Raw genomic sequence first — 22,600 nt, forward strand, 5'->3', positions numbered from 1 at the left:
AAAATATTAGATTTTTAGCTCTTTTAGTTCAGTAGTGTTGGAGTCATCAGTGATCTGAAACTCACCGTTTGAGATCATTCCCGGATCAAACTTTCAAGTTTCTAGGTCTTTCAGTTAGAGATTTACCGTGTTAACGGCAGTCCGACCGGCAGGACATAATCGAATTTAAAGAAGGATTTGTCATTAGTCAAAACTTATCGTTTCAGACCATTCCCGACTTGAAATTCTAAAATTAAATTGTGACGAAATAATATAAAAACGAAAACGAGAGTTCAAGTTAATAGAAATTCCAATTGATAAATTCAATTATGACATAAGTAATACCTTGGAAGTTTTTCCATGGAGATTCAAAAGAACTGTTGAAAAATTTGGCTCTCAACGAGAAAAAAGCTGCCAGCTTTAATTGAGGAGGGTACATAACGATACTAACTGCACGTATATTATGTTTATGGCTGTGACTTAATGAGGAAACCGAGAATTAGCTGCTCACTTCATTCGACATCCCCAAATAGTGTTAAATGAATGTTTAATTTCTTCCTAGGAAATGCATGAGTTGGGGATCTGAATAATCTAAAGATGATTATGGACAAAAGTTCAAAACAGTGTGGTTTTCTTGATAGAAGTCGGAACTTCCAAGATCTCCTAAATTGAGATCTTAATTTTCCCAGTAACAGATTTTATTATATCGATTTTCTTGTCTTTCATCGCTTCATTCCCTCAGTTTATATAGATGGAAGTTTTTTATTGGGATAAATTCTAAATTTGAACGATGGATATTTAATATTGTGGAATGTTCCGAATTTCATGAAGATAAAATCAAATTTCCGGTACATACAGTACAGTATACAATAAAGATAATCAATTAAGTTTGCTCATGAATATTCTGCGAAATACTCATTATCGAATATATATGTTAGGCATGTACCGAATTCTAAGCAATTATGGTGTGCAAATTTGTACAATTTTTTTTATAAATCTAAAGAAATTAACCTGTAAGGTTTGAAAAATATAATTATTGAATGTTGTTTCACCAATATAGGTTTTTAATTACGTCATATTTTGTTGTACATAATTTTGCAGGATTTCCATTTCGGTTTCTAATTTGTGATGATAAACCTTTGGAAATATTTCTAAGTCTCACAAAAATTTTCAAAGTTTACGTCTGTCAAATTTCAAAAACAACCATAATTCAAGTATTCAACACGCCACTCAAGAAGTTCGGAGCCTAGCGCACAGAAAAAAAAGTGATATGACACCACCAGTGCCATATCACTTGTTTTTTCGTTAGTACCAAGCTTCAAAAAAATGTGTGAATGAATTTCGGATCATAGAGTTAAGTTTGGATCGAGTTATTGAAAATTTGTTGTTGTTTGAAAAATGGATGATAACGAGTTTCGTGTATTGGTAAAACTCTGTCTTTTGATAGGAAAAAATAATGTGCAAGTGAAGAAATGGCTTGATAAGAGTTATTTAGATTTTGCTCTATCGACCAGAAAGGTGAAAAGGTGGAGAAAGAAATTTGTTTCTAATAAAGAAGTGATTGCCGAGGTTCAAGCTCATTTCGAAAGCAAAGACGAATCTGTCTAAAGTGAATATATTAAAAAGTTGGACGAGCATTTATATCACTCTTGAAGATGACTATTTTGATGAATACAGTTGATTTTTTTAGAAAAAATGTGTTTTTACGATTATACTTCATCTTATCTCGAGTTTAAACAAAATAACGTGATAGTTATTATATGATTTTTTCCATGAAAGCTGTTATGTTTGTTTTTTCTATTGAATAACAAGAAAAATGGCAAATATGACTTCAAAATTTTATTTAGGTAGGTATGCTATGCACTAAAATTGAATACTTTCCATGTATTGACTATCACAAAGCTACTAGTTTTTTATTTCCATTAACAAAGGCATGCTCCTGATTCAATAACTCCAGTTTCAAATAATTGAAATACATTGTGTGTACTGAAAAGTCGGCATCAGAATAACAATACCATGGTGCCTGAAGCTGGTTCGATGGGCGAAACCATATTATGTTTCCACGAAACTCGATAAGGTTCTCCATACAAGTTACATAAGCGGTTTGTCTATTGTTCCAACAATCACACTTCACGGTTTGAATTTCAATAGTTTTACTCATTTTATTTGCTTTTTGCTTTTATATCACGAATGTTTCGAAATTTGCTACAAAAATTACAATTTATTTCAATTTTGATGATTGAATTCGAAAAAATATATTCTGTTCATTCTAATATGAAACCGATGTATGTGTGTATATGTATACAAGTTCAAAGTTTCCTCTTCCACAATGATTTCTTATTGATCGCGAATTCTGAATCGCCTCTGTCCTGTTTTTCGATAATAATATTTTACGAAAAAATTAAAAGTAAATGAAAAAGTTGAATGAACATATAAAAGAACATCCAAAAAAAAATTGTATTTCTGTTTTTTCAGTACGAAGATATTGCATACCATTTATCAAACTTATTTGTATTTTTTTTAATTATAATGAATATTCACCGACGGCTTTAGGACCGGTGGTTATTAAAAATGAAATCTTCAAAAACTAATAACATCGGGACAATGATAGATAGAATATGTTATCCACTATCATTGGAAAAATATTTCGAATTTTATTAGCAGTTTTCGAGAAAAAAAAATTTAATTTTTGGCTTCTGGATTTCAAGAATATTGACCGATTCAATTTCATTCAAATTTTGTATTCTACATATCCAAAAATCGAAAAGGGCGAAAATTTCAGGTGGTTGAAAAAATTCTCTCCTTGACCGATTATGTTTCATTATTTCTATAATCTTTATCCTTGTCTATCAGTGTCTCTTTTAATTTTCGTTCAAAATTCGAAAATTGTGAACATTTGAGTAGAGAATTAGTGTCATGTTATTGAGAAGTGTATAAAGCAAATTCAGTATCTATTTATCAAATGCAGACTATAAATATACATTTTACATTTGTTGTTGTAATGCGCATCAATTAAAATCAATTAAGAGATCGGCGAATTAATTTATCATCTAATTTGAGAAATTTTGCCGTCTCTATTTTGTCTATAACTGACAACTGACATGGAGTTTCCTAGTTACAATTATATCAACGTTGATGATTGTGATAATCTATAGTGAATTTCTTTTTTAAAAATGATGAAACAGTTATGAGAACGTATTCAATAATGAGTTATTAACTGTTGCTTATACCATTTTTTAGTATTAGTAGCTAATATCGTCAATTCTGTAGGATATTGTTGAATTTTTTCAATCCCGCTATAAATGACTTCGAGTCAGTGCTTTCCTTATTTTTGGATTTACCATAGCTTTTCAATTACAAATTAGAATCAACAAGTAGGGTCAAACAAAGTTTGCGAAACATGCCTTAAATTTTTGTATTTTGATGTTTTGTTGAATGGAGTAAAAATTCAGTAATCATTAGGCCAATTGAAAAGTCCCCGGTCTGATGCACAGATGGCGGTGCTAGTATTAAATCCATATGATTTTTAGTTAGTACCAACTTTCAAACGATACGTTTCAAAATTTGACAGCAGTCCGACAGTTAGTTTGTGAGATATTGGGTTGTGAGTGTAGCTACTTTTGTTATTTGAAAAAAGATGGGGGAAAAAATAATTTCGGGTGCTGATGAAATATTGCTCTTTGAAGGGAAAAAATACAGTTGAAGCAAAATCCTGGCTTGATAAAGAGTTTCCGGGGTCTGCACCAGGAAAATCAACCATCATTGATTAGTATGCTGAGTTTAAACGTGATGAAATGAGCACCGAAGACGGCGAACGCAGTGGAGGCCCAAAAGAGGCTGTCGCCGACGAAAAAATTAAAAAAGATCACAAAATAATTTTGAATGACTGTAAAGTGAAGTTGATCGAGATAGACATTGTGAAGATATTATCTGAACGTGTACATCATATCATTCACGAATATTTGTACATGAGAAAGCTGTGTGCAAAATGGATGCCGCGCGAGCTCAAAATCGAATAAAAGCAACAACGTGTTAATGATTCTGAGCAAGTTTGAAGCTGTTTAAGTGCAATAAACCTGAGTTTTTGCGTCGATATTTGACAATGGATGAAACATGGCTCCATCATTTCACTCCGGAGTCCAATCGACAGTTAGCTGAGTGGACTGTACACGATGAACCGAATCCAAAGCGAGGAAAACACAACAGTCAGCTGGCAAGATGATGGAATCAGTATTCTGAAATGCGCATTTGAAGAAAAAAAGGTGCTGTTTCACCAAGACAATGCGCCGTGTCACAAATCAATGAAAACAATGGCAAAATCGCATGAATTGGGCTTCGAATTGCTTCTGCATCCACCGTATTCGCCAGAACTTGCCCCCAGCGACTTTTTCCTGTTCTCAGACCTCAAAAGAATGCTCGCTGAAACGAAATTTAGCGCCAATGAAGAAGTAATCGCAAAAACTGAGGCCCATTTTGAAGCGAAAGACAAATCGAAATCGTACTAAAAAAATGGTATCGAAAAGTTGGAAGATCGCTATAATCGCTGTATCGCCGTCGAAGGCAACTATGTTGATAATTAAAATCGAATTTTGCTAAAAAAATGTGTTTTACTATGGTAGTCCGGGGACTTTTCAATTGGCCTGTTTACTATACGTATTAATTTTCTGAACGGAATACAACAATTTCATTGTGCAAAAGTATCCATTTAATGTAATCGTAGGAATCATATTCTCTCGTCTACTTTCGAAGTGCTTCATCTATCTTGTACTTGAAATGATTAACGTCGGGACACTTCTCTGGACTCCAAGTGAAGTAGTGGAGAGGTCAATAATAGTTAATTATGATGCGACTTGAACGATCATAAACACTATGGCCGAGGACATTTTGTGCCATTCTAGTTATCCATAATTTAATCTAGTTGAAGTGGCAAGACACGCTTTACGCCTACAACAATTTACATTCCTCAACAGCATGAAGTTCTTATGTCATCTTTTTTTGGATAGATTGATATAAGTTGATATAAGGGATATCTAATGAAAACCTATCTTATATTGAGAACATTATTATATTTTCTCTATTTCAGTATCGTAATGAGTTCATTACCGTACTAAGAACAGTGCGTTAATGAACTCATTACAGCATTGTTTTCAGTTATATTTTTGTTTTGTGGTTGTCAACACTTCTGATTCTATCAACACAGGTTAACTGTCAACATAATATAATTTGGATATAGAGAAATGATTTGCAACTCTATTCGCAATTCAAGAATTGAATGCGTAATTATAAATTATTTCAGAATTCGAAATGTACGATTCAAATTCTGTAATCTGTCAATTTTCGTAACAGTCACACTAACTGTCAAGATACAATGCAAAAGTCATTAGGATGAAAAAATTTGAATTTTTCATAAAATTTCGACAATATTTCACAAAACTTGACTGAAATAAAGAAAATATCGTTTAATACTCGTTGCAGAAGGCAATTCCAACACTCGTTGAAATAACGGGTGTTTTTTTTCGAGGTATACATATAACTTTAAGTTGGCATTACTGTTCAAGATGGCGACCGATTTAACAGCTGTCAAGTGATTTATTCTCAGTTTGGTTTGGCAAGTTATCATGAATAGACTCACGCCTGAACAACGCTTGCAAATAGTGCAATTTTATTTCGAAAATAATGGTTCTGTGCGAAATACGTATCGCGCACTACGTCCATTTTATTTCGTTTAGCGATGAAGCGCACTTCTGGTTGAATGGCTACGTCAACAAACAAAACTGCCGCATATGGAGTGAAGCTAATCCTCAAGTGTATGTCGAAACACCGTTACATCCAGAAAAACTGACTGTTTGGTGCCCTTTATGGGCTGGTGGAATCATTGGTCCGTACTTCTTCAAAAACGATGATGGCCAGAACGTTACAGTCAATGGTGATCGGTATAGAGCCATGATTACTAACTTTTTCATTCCTGAATAGAACAACCATGATGTCCAGGAGCTGTGGTTCCAACAAGACGGCGCAACATGTCACACAGCTCGTGCCACAATCGATTTATTGAAAGACACGTTTGGTGACCGCCTAATTTCATGTTTTGGACCTGTGAATTGGCCTCCAAGATCTTGTGATTCAACACCGCTAGACTAGTTTCTGTGGGGCTTTGTAAAGTCATTGGTCTATGCGGATAAGCCACAAACCCTTGACCATTTGGAAGACAACATTCGCCGTGTTATTGCCGATATACGGCCATATTGGACTACATCCGAGCCAGCAGTAGTGGTCATATGCCAGAAATCATATTTAAAATGTAATGCCACAAAATTATCTTGCGGATAAATAAAATTCATGTCAATCGAATAATCCATCGTTGTTTTATTGCAATTTAAAGTTCTATAGCTCTAAAAAAACACCCTTCAGGAGCCCATTCTGCAACTTCTTTCAGAATTGCAATATAACAATGAGTGTAGTAAGATTGAAATATTTTCAATTTCTCAATTTCACTCATAATCTCTCTGGGGAAACATTTGTGAAAGAATATTTTTTTATGATTACTTAGTAGTTATTAGAATCAGATTTCCATGTATGACTAAAAGTATATACAGTTTTGTGGCACAAATGGCGAATGAATGAATGAAGAATGAGCGCTAAAATCCCTTGACGTCTGTGCCTTTTTCATTTCTAAAATGTTCAATATAGCTGAAATTTTGGTAAATCTTTTTATATATTGACAAGTCACGAGAATTGAGCATTGTAATAAATTCCATCAAAATAAATCATCATAATTGAGATGAACATTCGTCTTTCGGATAACCTTCATGAGAAATAAACTGGAAAGTTCCAAAAAAATTATTGTTAATGACTTGATAATACCGATGCAATTATTGCTTCTCACCGATAAATTGAATACAGATAGATAAAAATGAATTATCTTTTTTTTTCAATTTCGATAAAAACACTTTTACCATATTCCAATAAGGACGAGTGTCAAGTGATTGTCGTAAAAATTGAAAACGTATAAACAAATCAAACTGTATATAGTCTTCTGGATAAATCATTATCTAGGAGGCGCCAAGGGTCACAAATGCTGTTACTTAGATGACCTGAAAAATTAAATGTCAGTCTGCTACGAAATAATAACGATTTATGTTGCCATAATTGGAAAATTATATGAAGTGAGCAACAAAACTCACCTCAATATCTTGTTTATGCATACACTTATACTCATTCTCATCGGTTCAACTCAATGAGAATTATTTATTGTGAAACGATAATCTTATGCACCACCACGATGCTTGGTTTCTAAATCCAGATTCTGATACTTTACCTATCGTTAAGGACTTTACTTGGAGTTATGGAAGTGACAAATTGACAGAAATTCGGTAAAGAAAGTACCTACTAAGAATTCATAACTCCTATTCTGTCGACAAGTTGGTCGCCAACATTCGTCGCGAATAGGCACTCCAAGAAGAAGAAGAGCTCTGATTGGTCCAAAAAGATAAGGTGCTACTCACTGTTGATGAGTTCGAGCTCAAATTCAATTCAGTTCGTCAGACAGGTCCGTAAAAACGATAACTCCGAACCGAAAGACCTATAGAAAATTTAAATTTTCAGTCTGCTAATGCGCTGAATCCGAATGTGGTTCCATTTCGATTTGAAATTTCAATTTCATCGCAGATTTCATGGTGATCACGTCTTCATCGGAACCAGAAAAATTCAAGAAAAAGATCGAAAAAAATTACCTAAGCTTCTTGTTATCACAAAACTGGCGGAGTTGAGATTTTGAGTTAGTATAAAATCACTTAAGCAGAACCATAGAATATCCAAGAAGAATATGGAATATATTTCTGTGATATCAGTTTCCTTTGGGTTGAAATTTTCGTGTAGCTATGGAAAAACAATTTGGAAATTCATGCATATAATTTCGTGTTGATATCTTGTCAGAACGTTAAAAAAAAATCAAGCAGAATATCGAAAAAAAAGTTGTGAAGCATTCACTTGAAGCCAGTAGCTTTTGAGCGGTCATTCATGAGTCAATTGCATCCTTGGAGATACACCTATATACAGTTCATCTGCAAGGATGCAATTGGCGTATAAATGAAAGAGCGCGTTAAAGCTTCTGTTTTAACTACAGTGATTTCCTCATTTCTTTTAAAAGGTGCTTCTGCTCTATTTTATCAGTTAAGTGAGTCTTGACACTCTACAATGGAATCTCGTGTGCCCAATAACACATATTGCCTTGAAATGACCTCAATCGACATTTCTTCTATGCAAAACTCTTTGCTATCTTAAGAAATTTTTTTTTAATCGATTGAATGAACAAGGCCTCTGCTGACCAGTTGGTCAACGCTCAAGTGGAGCTGTATGAGTTGGGAAATTATATTTGAAGTCACCTCAGAACTCTCGTTTTCGAGATTCAAGGTGTTTTAGAAAATTTGGAGAAATTTCAAACGGCTCTGACATTCGAAACAGTCTATGCCAGCTTTAGTGAATTTCCGTAAGATTGATGACATAACAAAGCCAAATTTGTGACAATTTTTTTTCCGAAATTCCAGGTCCGTAATCAAAATTTTCATTTTTTCATTATGAAAAACAACTCTCTGTATTATTGTTCGAATGCAGATATCGAATGGCACAAAATGCGCAAAAAAATTATTTTTTGACTTTCATTGTCAGAAAATAACGACTCTCTCAATTTAACATTCATACAAGTTCTGTAGACTGCTGCTAAAGTCCCATTTGAAATTCCTCCAAATTTCCGAAAACACCTTGAATATATTTGTCCAACTCACACATATATTCTCTGTCTTCACCGGAGCGTTGTCCCACTGGTCACTAAACACCCTGTCTTTCTCAGTCATCTCTGTGTTCTATTGACCAATTTCCGGCACTTTGTCGACATAATATGGTATGTTTATGGTATTATTATTCCAAACTTTTATGTCAAGTTTTTCTTAGTGCACCCTTTTCAGACGTCCATTTTATTTGTTCACCATTTTCTGATAAAGAAACCTTTGATATTATTGAATTGAATTCCCACTCAATTCACGCGAGATATTTTGGGAGAATGGTGCACAATTTTTCTCACGCTGCTAGAAACTTGATCGAGAAGTGAGCATGTTAATGTGATGGGAAGTACTTGAATGGTTTCATATAAAATCAAGTGACACACCGCTTCGTATGGGACAGCGGAAGCGGATCTGTGGTCGGTGAAGATTCTGAATGCATTTTATAACGAAATTATATTTTCAAAAACAAACGCTTTTTGCGCAAGATTAGCAAAGATCCGTTTATCCCAAATAATACGATTGGAAATATGAGTAGAATATTTGGATTTATCATTTTCAAGGTACTTAGGTAGATAGATGTGAAATAACGAAAATCAACAAATTTTTCTCGTTATTTCAATAGTACGGATATTAGGAGGAGTATATCAAAATGTTTTTTATAACCTTGGGAGATATTCGAAATTAAAATCAATAATGATTTTCTGCAAAATAAACATAGCTAACTGTTGTTGCGAATGATTCCTTATGTTTCAAAAACACATGAAAACTGCATTTTACGAGTTTAATATACAACTTCGGTATACCAGCAATTTTGAAAACAAAATAAGATGATTAAATTGTGAGTAATTGTAAAATCGATTAAGTAATACATATTATGATTCAATAATTGTTTCTACAACCGAAAAACTTGATTTTATTCAAATAATCCTAATCCTTTATAAAGAGGATATTACAACTGATTTTTGCTTTATTAAATTCAATTTGATTTTTTTCTATCGTTTCGAAGATAAATTATACTTATCTTAGAATGACAAACTACCTGCGATCAAATCTTGGTTTCAGAAACCATTGGAATTATTCAAGGAAAAATGTTTTCAATTCCTCTGAAATTTTCACGATGTATTTTGCAAAATGTAGAATCAATATATCAAATGAAATTCGCCTGCCTTAGTTAATCTAAAACACGATATTTTGGATAGAAATTCATAGTTGAGTTGACAAAAGTATATTCTAAAACAAATTGTAGAATGGCTCCTATTCCAATTCCTATTCCATGCGTTCGAAAACATGAAGTTGGAATTACCTTCTGCAACGAGTATTAGACGATATTTTCTCTATTTCAGTCAATTTTTGTGGAACATTGTCGAAATTCAATGAAAATTCAGATTATATAATATCTTAGTTACTTTTGTATTCCATCTTGGCAGTTGGTGTGACAGTTACGAAAATTGACAGATAACGGAATTTCAATTTGAATCGTATATTTCGAATTTCGAAATAATTTACATTTACGCATTATATTCGTGAATTATGTCTGATGAAATCGATTTAACACCACCAGAGATATTGCGAATATTGTAGCAAATCATTTCACTAGATCCAAATTATATTATACTGACAATTGAAGTATCTTGAAATTTGATAGGATCCGAAGTCAACCACAAAACGAAAAGCATAACTGAAAACAATGTTGTAATGAGTTCATTACAGCACTGTTTTTAGTACTGTAATGAACTCATTACGATACTGAAAAAGAGAAATTAAATATACATATAATAAATTGTATTCTCTGTAGTTTGTCGTTCTATCCTTTGTTGGAAGTATATTTTTCAAAAATCGACCAGTTCTAATTTTTTTAGACTCTTTGCATCATGAGCTCGAAAATGTTAAATTAAATGGGATGCAAAGATCAGAGTCTTGCTCGTAACGATTTTATTTTTATATTGATGAAGCAATTAATTAATTCCCTCATAATTCATTCTGTTGCAACATTTCATGTCAAAAATTGAATTCGTGTTTTCTTGGGCAAGACTTTGTCAGAAGAAGCCTTCATAATATTGACCACTTTCTTTAAGTTTCCCACGTTTTCTAAAGGAATTCCATGTCCGTATGTCCGTAATTAAAATTGTAAAATAATAGAAGTCATCCCCTCAGCCCTTGAAATGATCGTTTCACAATTTAATGCAACGGTCAAAATGGACAAGAAGACGGAACAGGGAAGGAAGTAATTACAACGCATGGTAGACTCCCAATTTCCTTATTTAACCTACCTGTTCCTCGTTACACTTGACATCGCAGGTGTAGTCGTAATGTTCCAAATCCGTTGAATTCTGAAACAAAATGACAGGATCAGAAAATTTCTCGGTGAAAAAGTTCTATGCTATATATGATAATGGCGAGGATAATGGTAACAAACTGCTAAACGAGAACTGACCTTTCATACCTTACATATATTATCAGTGCATTAACTGTTATCTATGATAATTTCCTTGAATTACGTATATTATTAATTTATGTCTATCACTTAATTTTCGAAAGTGTTCTTATGAAATTGGTAAGATAGCAAATGGTTGTAATATTAGTAAAAAAAAAATGAGGGAAGTCAGGATCGTTTGAGCGTTAATTCAAATAGGTGTGCGCCAATAACACCTTTGCGGACCACAGCGGAACACTATACTATAAGTTTAGATGGGTATATACAGGGTGGCCATTTGAAAACGAAACAGACGAGATTACAGACGAAATAAAGTTTTTCGATAGAAATGCTCGGACAGATCGATTTCTGTTTCGAGGGGGACAACTTAAGATGTAGGTTACGGACGCATAGCGCTTCAACCCTTGCTGCTTCAACCCCCACCCCCAATTTTTGAATAGGGAAGATGGGGTAAGTGATACCTCAATTTAAAGGTATTTTTATACTGATTTCAGCACAGTAATTGTTGTTTCATTTTATGCATTAGTTCTCGAATCACTTTCGAGTAATGACGTCACCGTAATTTTTTTTCAGATGGAAGACCCCCATTTTGTCTCAATTTCCGATTACTCTAGCTGAGCTGATTCCAAAAATGTATCACATGTTGATTCCAATTGGTACAGGATGGACAAAAATAATAAATTAAATCTAAGCAATAATTAAAACATTCACGAAAACCAAAAATATTGTAGTACTAAACTGCCATTGAACACCAATAAATTACTAAACAAATAATGACATTTCACAAAAAACTAGAGGACTATGTTTTTTTAAATTGATAAGAAATAATATCTTTCATATTCTGTCTGCTAGACCATAAGTAACAAACATGTTTGGAAACAGCTCATTTTTATTAATCTAAAAATGTAACAAACTACAGGGTGTTACATTCAAACCAATTGCCGCTAGACAATAAGTATATTTCTGATAATATTGTTAATTTAACTAATAAAGAATATTACGCGTCACTTTATGAGCACACACTTTATAACTATTGTATTTTTGTCCACCCTGTACCAATTGGAATCAACATGTGATACATTTTTGGAATCAGCTCAGCTGGAGTAATCAGAAAATTGGGACAAAATGGGGGTGTTCCATTTAAAAAAAATTACGGTGACTTCATTACTCGAAAGTAATTCACCCTGTATATTTATTATTTTAAATTACGGTAAATTAAAATGAAAAATTGACGTGTTTCAGGATTATTTCTTAAAATGGTCTGTTAGGTCAAAATGATTTGTTCCATACTTTACGGACACAGTGTATAGTGTTTTTTTCAGACCCAAAATTACGCTTCACGTACAATTTACGTGTAATATTTGAGCACTGTGTTAACTGGCAGAATGTTCAAATAAATCTTATTTTCAGAAACTCAAATAACGCTTGACTATAGAATTGACAGCTGTTAAGTTGAATTTTACGTTGATTGGCCTTTCAGAAACCGGCCGTGTCAGCTCTTCTTGAATTTTATACTGTTCTGGTTACACTATAAACATGAAATTCTGCAGGCGGCTTTATTCTAAATCAGGAGCTCATTGATTCATGTACCATTGGATATCTCTTATACGTGCAAAATTTTAAATATTAGTTTTTTTTCAATATTCTGACTGAATTTCATATGGTTCTGATGATGTGATTAACAAAACTTTGCACCAAGCTTGAAACTTTTTTTTCTTCATCTATCAGCAAAATCTCAACTCGATCGAATCTGTTGTCACTAAAATATTGATTATTTTTCCGGATATTCTCTTAGAAAATATTTCGGGTTCTGGTAATGCAATCAACATGAAATTTCTTACGAGGCTGGAAATGGTTTATGTTTATATACATCTAGGTTTCAATTTTGATTGAAATCGTAGTTCTTAAATAATCTGGAAAAGTTCGAGCTGATTTTCATCGTGACGAAATGATAGAGCGTCAGAGCGATATGTTCGGGGAACGACCTCTCAAAAAAATGATATCAGAAGTTGGTTTGATCAAAAATATCTAAATAAATACAAATTAGAAATTTGGAATTCCAATAATAGAAATAACAGAAATGAGATCCTGATATGCCATAAAAGATTTCTGAATACTGTAGGTATATACTTGCGCTTTGAAATTATCTTGTGTTATGCCTTATTGAAATGTCCATAGTTTCTATTCTTATCAGTGTCAATCTCTTTCAAAGAAAGAACGTCGGTGTAATTAGTCTAGGAAAAAATTATATTGTATGAGAAAATAAGATATTTAATATTAATATTTTTGTCGGTTAGGGTGTAACAAATAGGGGTAGCAGCTTATTATTTAATCAAAATAACGTGTCATGTCGGACGTCAATTAACACCCCATTTGCACTGTGGTTATTTACAGAGGGAGAGCAGTAAGTGTTTCAGATTGACCATCATTTGGAAGCCGTCGTACTTTATTAGAGCAATCTTTCTTAACTAGAATATCCTTTTGGTGTTAGTTTTTATAATTAACGGTCAAGAAATTAAGGATCCGGAACAATATAAAGTCACCCTTATTATTTTTCATAGATGGAAAGGGAAGAAAATTATATACGGCAAAATCAACTTAAATAACAACTTACAGCTTCGTTATTGTTAATGTGTGATAATTTCCATTTCTAGAAGTCATCCAGCTGACTAGAGGGAGTGATTCACCAAATTAATATTATTTTTTTTTCAAACTCCCATTATTGAAATGAAATAAATACAAGTATTGGTATCCAAAGAACCAAAAACCTTTGAACATCCCAGTTCTATTGCATCGATTCAATGACATTAACAGAAAATGAATATGATATAATTTCATTAATGTATACGCACTCGTTCGAATTCTTTTCTATGTTATTTTCTCACAAAATTTCTCATGTACATTTTTGCTTCAATAAACTTGATTCAGTTGGAATTTGGTAAGTATAATCGGACCTCGAATCGGATGCCACAGTTGGGTTTCTTAAAGGTCAAAATCCTACTAGAGGTTCTGTAATTATGGACGTTCAAAATTTTGTTTTCCAGATAATTTCAAAACTACTGTTTAAAATAAGATAAAATCTGCTTTTATGAACGATTCTTCAAAAAGATTATTCTATTTAACCATTTAAAGCATCGTACAATACTTCATGTTAATTGCAATCCAGAACCTGAGAATATCCAAGAAGAATGTAGAAAAAATTTTACCATTATTTTTGTGGCCACAATAACGAATGGTGTCAATTTTGGGTATACGTGAAAAATGAGTATTTCAAGACCAAAATTTTGAGCTGTTCATTTTATCAGAACCATGGAAGATTCAAACAAAATATCGGAAAGGAAATTCCTTATATCTCCGTCACAACCGATAATATCGGGTTGGAAATTTTCGTGAAATTCCAACAAAATTACAATTACAAAATGTGCAAAATTCCATGTTGATAGCGTCATCAGAATCATAAGAAATCGTCTAAAGATCACTCAGTGACTTCCTCATTTTTTTCGATATTCTGCCCGAATTTTCTTTGGATCTTCCGGTACTAACACAACGATTCTTGGAATTGTTATTCTACATACACGCAAAATTTCAATCGTTCGGATATGTTGTCCCTGATACTTATGAGTTTTTTTCAATATTCTGCTTGAATTTTCTGAGGTTCTGATTCCACACAAAATTTTGCACCAAACATGAAATGGTCATTCTTTAATATTCAATAGTTTGTATAAGCAAAATCTCAATCCACCTGTAGCAAAATTTTATTTTGATTCGGTAACCAGAACCATAGAAAATTCAAGAAGAATCTCGAAAAAAAAATTACCCAATATTTCCATGACCACAAAACTCGCGTAGTTGGGATTTTGGAGCTGATCATTTCATCGAAACTGAAAACTATAGATTCAAAAAAAATATTTGTAAAGAAATACCCAATATTTCCGTGATTACAGGTCCGATCAGGTTGAGGTTCTGCATGTATAGGCAGAATAATATAGCGTCATCAGAACCATAGAAAATTCTAGCAGAATATCGGAAAAACAACAATATTAAGTTCGATGCAATATTTCATGTTTATCACGCTACCAGAACCTGATCAAATTCAAGAATTATAATGGAAAAATAGGAAAGCAGTGATGTGAAGGCAGGAGATTTGGAGCGCTTGTTCATTTACATACTTATATACAGTTATGTCGTTTACAAGGGCTTGATTTTTCCCATGGTTGAATGAGTGCTTAAAATTTCCTGACTTTACATTAGTGGTTTCCACATTCATTGTACCTATATAAAATGATTTCTTCTATTTTATTATATTTAGGTAGGTATTAATAAATATGTCTAAAATATTTATTACTAAAATTTCAAATCAATGAGTCATCGTTGAAAATTATTAATATTCGAAGAATGTCTATAAACATCCACCATTTTCTAAACCTAAACGAACTAATATCGTCCGAAATCCGACAAGTATTAAGATATTCCAATACCAAATATTTGCTTCAAACGTGGACAAACAAACGAGAAAAGGGGTTAAATATTTGACCAGAGCTAAATTAAAAAAATCTCATGTCTTGATCGTCTACACCTAACAGGTACACCACCTGACACCAACGTGTCTTTACCCATCATGGGCACCTAGCTGTACTTCCTCTACACGCCCCTTCCGTTTGCCGAAAAATCACAAGCGTGAAATGGACAATAAAGGCTGATTTAGATATTCCGATATAGGAAAAGGAAATTTGACTTCAATTTGATGTTTGAAAAAATGAAAGAGTTACGTGGGAAAGGATTACCGGTTTACTCAATTTACCTCTGTAATAAGTGAATGATTCGAATGTCCAGCAGGATCCCTATCTAGATGAAATTTGATTTGAAAGCCTCGTTGGAAATTAAAAAAAAATTATATGAACTTTTTTCGAAATGATATTCACATTATGGTTTAGTATATCCGTCTGTCAGCTAGTGTGAAAAATCATATAATAAATATCACGCTATAGGGTTTGAACTCGAAGTAACTCGTCCACAGTTTAAACTCAATTTTGAAAATTTCCGGAATAATATTAGTTAATTATTGAGACCAGAACCTATGAAAATATTGTGATTGAAATTTCGAGATGTCACCTGTATCCATCTCTTGTGTATTTATTTATATCACGTAGCTATAGAAAATTAAAATTAAATCGAAAACATCCAAAAACAATTCATTTATCATGTATTAATGATTCATATGAATTCTTATTCAAATAAATCATAATTAATCTTTGAATATTATAATGTACTGTTGTAATATACATAGATTCTCAGAATTTATCTCAGATAAAACGATAAAATTTAGTGTGAAAGATGCTACATTTCACTTATCACATCACTTGTTGCATGCGACACCTATCTAACAACATTGGGGATAGGTTATACAATATAATTATACAGGGTGTTAATTAAGCAATTAGACGAATATTAAGAGATTATTTTTCGAATGATTTCGCAATTAAAATTACAAAGGAAACAAGGAAAAACATTTGGGGATGCCATATTGAATATTTCAAAAAACTAGATATTGAGCAATTGATACTGAAAGATAGTAGTTCTTAAATTAATCAGAAAATTCAAAATAACTTCTTAATCAATATTCTAAATACTTCCGATTGTTTATCTTTCGGGATTTTGAATATTCACTTATATAAGGTCATTTTTTTGACAATTGTAGGATTTTTTCGAAAAAACTTGCCGCTGAAGATATTTTCTATTTGAACATTATAAAACTGGAATAATTTCAGCTCAAAAAAAATATTTTCTAATCAGGTCGCATCTTCATATAAGCTGTCAATATGTATTCAATATAATCAGAATATCTCAAGCATTTCCGAAAATATTAATCAAGCTCTTTTTTCTTTGCAATTTGATATGATTTTTTAATTTCAAAGAATAATGACGGATCTTATGATGAAATATTCGAAACTAAATTAATAATATCAATTGAAGAACCAAATGACGAGCAATGTTCTTTATAATATGCATATAACAGGAATAGAGTAGGTACATATTCATAAAATTAAAACATAAAATATAAATTTTAGGAATTTTTCATAGCTTTACCTATAATCAATAATGTATTACCTATGTATATACATTTAAATAAAATATGAAGTACCCAAAATAAATACTTCAGCAATAGAAAAATCTCACATGAAAATGATATTATTGAAAAAAATTTTATTGATGATTTTTGACATTTAAACCGATCGTTAAATTGATTATTCAAGGTTTTATGTTATTCGAAAATTACAAGTATTTAATGAATTCTCCTCAAATTTTCGTTCATACATGGAGATCCATATCTACAAATGTACGAAGGTATGGTGGAATCAACTGATGAAAAGTCACATAAAGATTAATTTATGTGTGAACTTTACGTTAATATCTCCCCCAAATTTGTCTCACTATTTCCAGCACATAATGAATATGAATGACAAAATTGAATTAGACCATGAATGTTTGGGTGCATATCCATCTGATTAGAGATATTCATTTGCAATTCAAATCAATTTTGAATAAGAGTAGAATATAATTGCTGCCTTTTTTCAATATATCTTTCATTCGATTGTTGGAACTAATAAAACGAAACTTATGTTGCGAATTTTTGTATATAACTGAAAATTATTGCATTTTTACAACTTGATTGATTATTTCATATTGTGTTTTTCATTACTTGAGATTACAAACCAGGCAGAAGAAACTACTATTATTCCCATCGATTTTTTTCATTGTTTTTTCAGAAAATTTTTTTGAAGAATAAAAACAAATTATTTGATCCTGTACCGTCATTATTGTTATTATGATTGTACTATGGTTTCGCAATAGGAATGATTCAATTTGAAATAGTTATAATAGCAACACTGTGTATTATTTTTGACATTTCTTATGTCATTTGTGTTCAGTAGATTATGATATTTAATCATGGAAAATACACGCTTCAACAACGCTTATAGATTGTTGAATTATTTTATCAAAATTAGTGCTTATTTGTGAGTACTGAGAAAAATTTGATATGAATTAGTCGTAGTGTACCTATTTGTAAGTGTTACTATGTACAGCTCAGTACTTGCTGCTGGTAGATACTTTTGTAAAGAAAATTTGTTTTGAAATTTGTCTACAATAGAAGAAATAGTGAGTCTATCAAAATTTGTCCAGCATGGAATAATTTCGTTTTATGTTGTTTTTTAATTGGCATAGTAATTATTGAATCTCTATGAAAGTTAAGATCAATACCATTATAACTGAATAGTATAAATTGTATGGAAACTCGATGAAAATGGAACGAATTAAAAACTATATTGCATAAATATTTTTTATCGAACGAGTATCTCACAAAAGATTGAAAATTAATTACCTTCTCAAAGCATTTATCTCAGGCGTATCAGGATTAACCTCAACGTTTATATCATGACATTTCATGGTCTTAAACTGTGACTGATAACTTGTCAGTTGAAAATATGTAATAGTTGTTATGGTTATCTAAAGTTATTTGTTTTTATGTGATCGAGAAAAATACTGAAGACCACTCGTTTTATTTACATTTAGTTTAGTTTACGTTTAGTTCTCTAGGAGTCCTTAAAATTTCTTATTCCACTGTTGGTATCATAACAATAAGGATCGCAATTAAATAATTTTTGTTGGTATGTAATAATAACGAACCTTTTAAATAGGACTAATAAGAAAATCACTGACTTGATGTAAAGAGCTTTTGAACGCTTGTTCATGTGCCTGTTCGTAAAATTAGAGCTCAAAAATGTTTCCAATGTGCCTGTAATATCCACAGTTCGTGTAGGTATGCTTGAGATCAATGAGATCATTGCAATTCTTCAGATTTATGAATACTCTTATGTGAAATCATTTCACTGGAATAAAATGAAGAAAAATTATTTTTGGACAATTAATGTTCGAATGATGAATCATTCGATGAACTAGAAGACCTTTTAATGATTCAAAACGCGATAGAGGATGAAATAAATTTTAATGAACACAAAAGGCGAGAATGCATCTAATGCTAGGAATGATAAACTGGCATGTGGCATTTGGTATACCCTCAAATCAACAAACTTTTTGGAATATTCAGTTACTTATTTCCATTTACATTTACAACATTATGATATATGTACGTATTATGTTATTGGATGACTGTAAGGAACGATAAGTTTCCAAGGTATGAATTTGTTTAATTTGATTTATTGATTTTAAGCTTTTGAAATTCAATAATCAGGTTCTGCAGCAAGATGAACAATGCGTTTTAGCAATCAGTGTACTAAATTTCATACAAATATCTCTTATAATTCCTGTGTTTGATTGTCTCAGTCTTTACTTGTCGGAAATTCATCTTGATGATTAAAAAGTAAAATAACTTATTTCCGCTTTATAATAAATAGCGGAAATAAGTTATTTTACTTTTTAATCATCTTATAATTCCTGTGAAAATCTTTGGACAAACGGACTTCATTCAATTGGATTTTAAATTCTTTACATTCTACACAAAATAAAAATTAGAGATATATCATATAAAATGAAACAAAATCATTTCCATAAATATAATATTTTGTCTTATATAATTTGATAATGAATTTCCATAGAGTAAGGACTGAATCGAATATTTATCACAGATTTATTATAGGAAATAAATGTTTTCAGCCTTTGAAATTCATGAATTCAAAGAAAAAACATACGGTAGGTATATAGAAACTACCAATTTTATGCAAATAGCTTCTTTAGTGCATTTTTCCATTCGAATTCTCGTCTTCACAGATATTTATACTTATACTGTGAGAATATCACCGAGGGTTAAACTTTTCTATTGATTATAATGAATCAAAAAGTATTGTATCATTTTTAAGTTTAATTTTTCTAATGTTGTGTTCTTTCTCAGAATCTATGAATCAATAATTAAGTCAATAAAAATTATTATAGGAGAACAATTGAAATGAAAACAATGTCAAGAGTCAACATATTCCTTCGTTATAGGTAGGTACGAGAAATTATTAATAAGTGAAGTCTCCTCTCAGAAACTTTAAAAGAGGTCATGTACTTCGTCATCCATCAGATGAAGTTCAAATGATTTCGAAGTTTGGAGCAGAAAGCTCAATGAAGATATGGCAAGATTACATTTTAAGTGATTATAATCTTTGCAGCTGAAAATTTCAAGTGCATTCCCTGCACGGAACTAACATCGTCCACTTGACTCATTAAACCAATAAGAATCCCTCATCATGAGAGAAATTCAGTTCAATAAGACCGTAGTTTTGTTGCGGTTGTTTTGTAGGTATTGAAATAATGGTTGAATTGAGATTCTGTTTTCAAATAATTTAGTTTTAGAACTGGAAGGTCAGTTTTTGTGAGGTTTTTATAGTCATATCATGCAAAATTGGAAAAAATATACCTCAGACAGTAAAAAAAAACGATCAGAAAGCGACTAGTCGTTCGAAAAGAATTGTTCCAGAAAAATATTTCGTGTAATATTTTTTTACACATCCTATCTCTTCAATATTTCCTGGAAATGGAAATATTTCAGGAGTTAACTACCCTAAACTTTTTAAGGTTTATCTAGTTTTGCTATACTTATATTGATATTTATTTATTATATTATATTTTTTAGGAAAATAGGTATTTTCAATTGAATATTTTAGAGTTTATATAGTTGGTGAACTATTAGGTTCTCGAGTATTAACAATTGGGTAATCTAAAAAGAATTATAAGTGTTAGTTAAATTAAAAATTGATATCAACAACCATCAAAAACTGGCAATATACCATTCTCATTTCCAGAGCCAAATCTTTTATATATTTCTCATGTCGTCAAAATCAATTCGATGTTTATTCAGCACTAAAATTTTGACAAGTGATAACAAATACAATTCTAATTAGATAACTTTCTTTGTTGTTAAATTAGTCATTGGTTTTTATGTAACCTCGCGAAATCGTGTCGTTGAAAATTGATTTCGCAAAATTTTCTCATAGTTTAATTCCAAAGTTTATTGCTAATTAGCAATTTTGCTCATGACATTTGTTTTGAAAAAACTTTCTTGAGAAATATCCTTTCAAAAACAGGGGGGCCCAAGTCGGAGCCGGATTTTGGGGGGGGGGCAAAGTAAATCGAAGTAAAACACGAAAATTATAGTTCTGCTGATCTTGTAATTATTTTAGTCTTAGTATGTCAAATTTTGGGGGGAGGGCAGCAAAATTTTAAGGGGGGAGGGGCGCCCCCTCCCCTAGCGTCACCACTTACAAAACGACAGAAGCAACAAACTTTCATTACAATCAAAAACTTCTCCCTCTTTCAATATTATATACGAGAATAAGTTCGAGCAAAAACATATTGCGTATAGTTTAATTTGTTTTTTTTTTTGGAATCTATAAGATCAGTTCACCTTATCACTTTAAATTCTTCTTGAATAAATTGCTCATGAATTTGTAAGAAAAATTAATAAATAATATAAATTCAAAGAACACTTATTATAGTAGTAATCGCCAAAAACTCTTAACTCCGTAATCCAGTTCATTTCCGAAATATTCACTTGTATCCAGCAGTGCCGGATCTGGACAAGAGCATTGCATTGTTTTAATTAATCTCTGCTATTCGTATCACATGGCATTATACATGTGGTAACTGTTTATTATTTTCTCAAGTGCAATATCCTAGAATCCTTGAGCGAATCATTTCTTGGTGCCATTTCAGAAATTGCTCTAATCTAAATCGATTAAATTGTTGCTAATTTTCAACTGGTGCTATCGCATTGGTCAGTCTGGAATACCACTGATGACGCGGAAAATGAGCACGAAGACTATTTTAATGGTTTATTGAAGGAGAACACAATGGCGAATTCTTTGAAATTAATCTGATAATTAATTTCGTATTCCTGCGATACGTTCAAGCTATTATACCGGGTGATTCAAAAGTCAGTTAATAAAACAAGACGTACTTTTTGACATAAAGTTTTCTTAGTGAAAATACCACTGTTTGAATTAAAATATTAAAATTGCCAAGAGCCAATTTTTTTTTAAATTGAATAGGAGCTCTCTACTATATTAGTTATGAAAATATTTATAGGTTCTTAAATGCACTTTTAGGAACTACGTTGTCTTTTTACTGAAGACTTATAGAGCGTCGTACTTTTAAACATTCAGGACGTTTTTGGATGAAATCAACAAAACGTTCTTTGAAAATTTGACAAGGTGAGTTTAATTTAAAAAATACGTTTTCATATGAAATTGAAAAGATGCCTGAGAGGAATAACATGTGCTCCTTCAAAGCAAATCCAGATGAATTAGGAAAGCAGGGCGGCGAAATTTTATTTTACCGGGGCGCCAAAATATCTGACGGCGGCACTGCCCACAGGTAGAAAATCGGAATTCTGATAATGGGGTCTTTA

At 31.9% G+C, this 22,600-nt stretch overlaps 1 protein-coding gene across 4 annotated transcripts in view; it reads right to left on the reverse strand.

Moving 5' to 3' along the window:
- LOC123676503 (proto-oncogene tyrosine-protein kinase ROS) overlaps positions 1-22,600 on the reverse strand; it is a 52,468-nt gene that overhangs the window by 25,730 nt on the left and 4,138 nt on the right. For all 4 annotated transcript variants that reach the window (XM_045612408.1, XM_045612412.1, XM_045612411.1 and 1 more), the window contains exon 2: positions 11,030-11,089. In XM_045612408.1, the coding sequence (XP_045468364.1) occupies positions 11,030-11,089 (60 nt within the window). The remainder of the gene's footprint in view (positions 1-11,029; positions 11,090-22,600) is intronic.

The sequence above is a fragment of the Harmonia axyridis genome, chromosome 3 (assembly GCF_914767665.1).
Source record: "Harmonia axyridis chromosome 3, icHarAxyr1.1, whole genome shotgun sequence".
NCBI classification, from domain to species: Eukaryota; Metazoa; Arthropoda; class Insecta; order Coleoptera; family Coccinellidae; genus Harmonia; species Harmonia axyridis.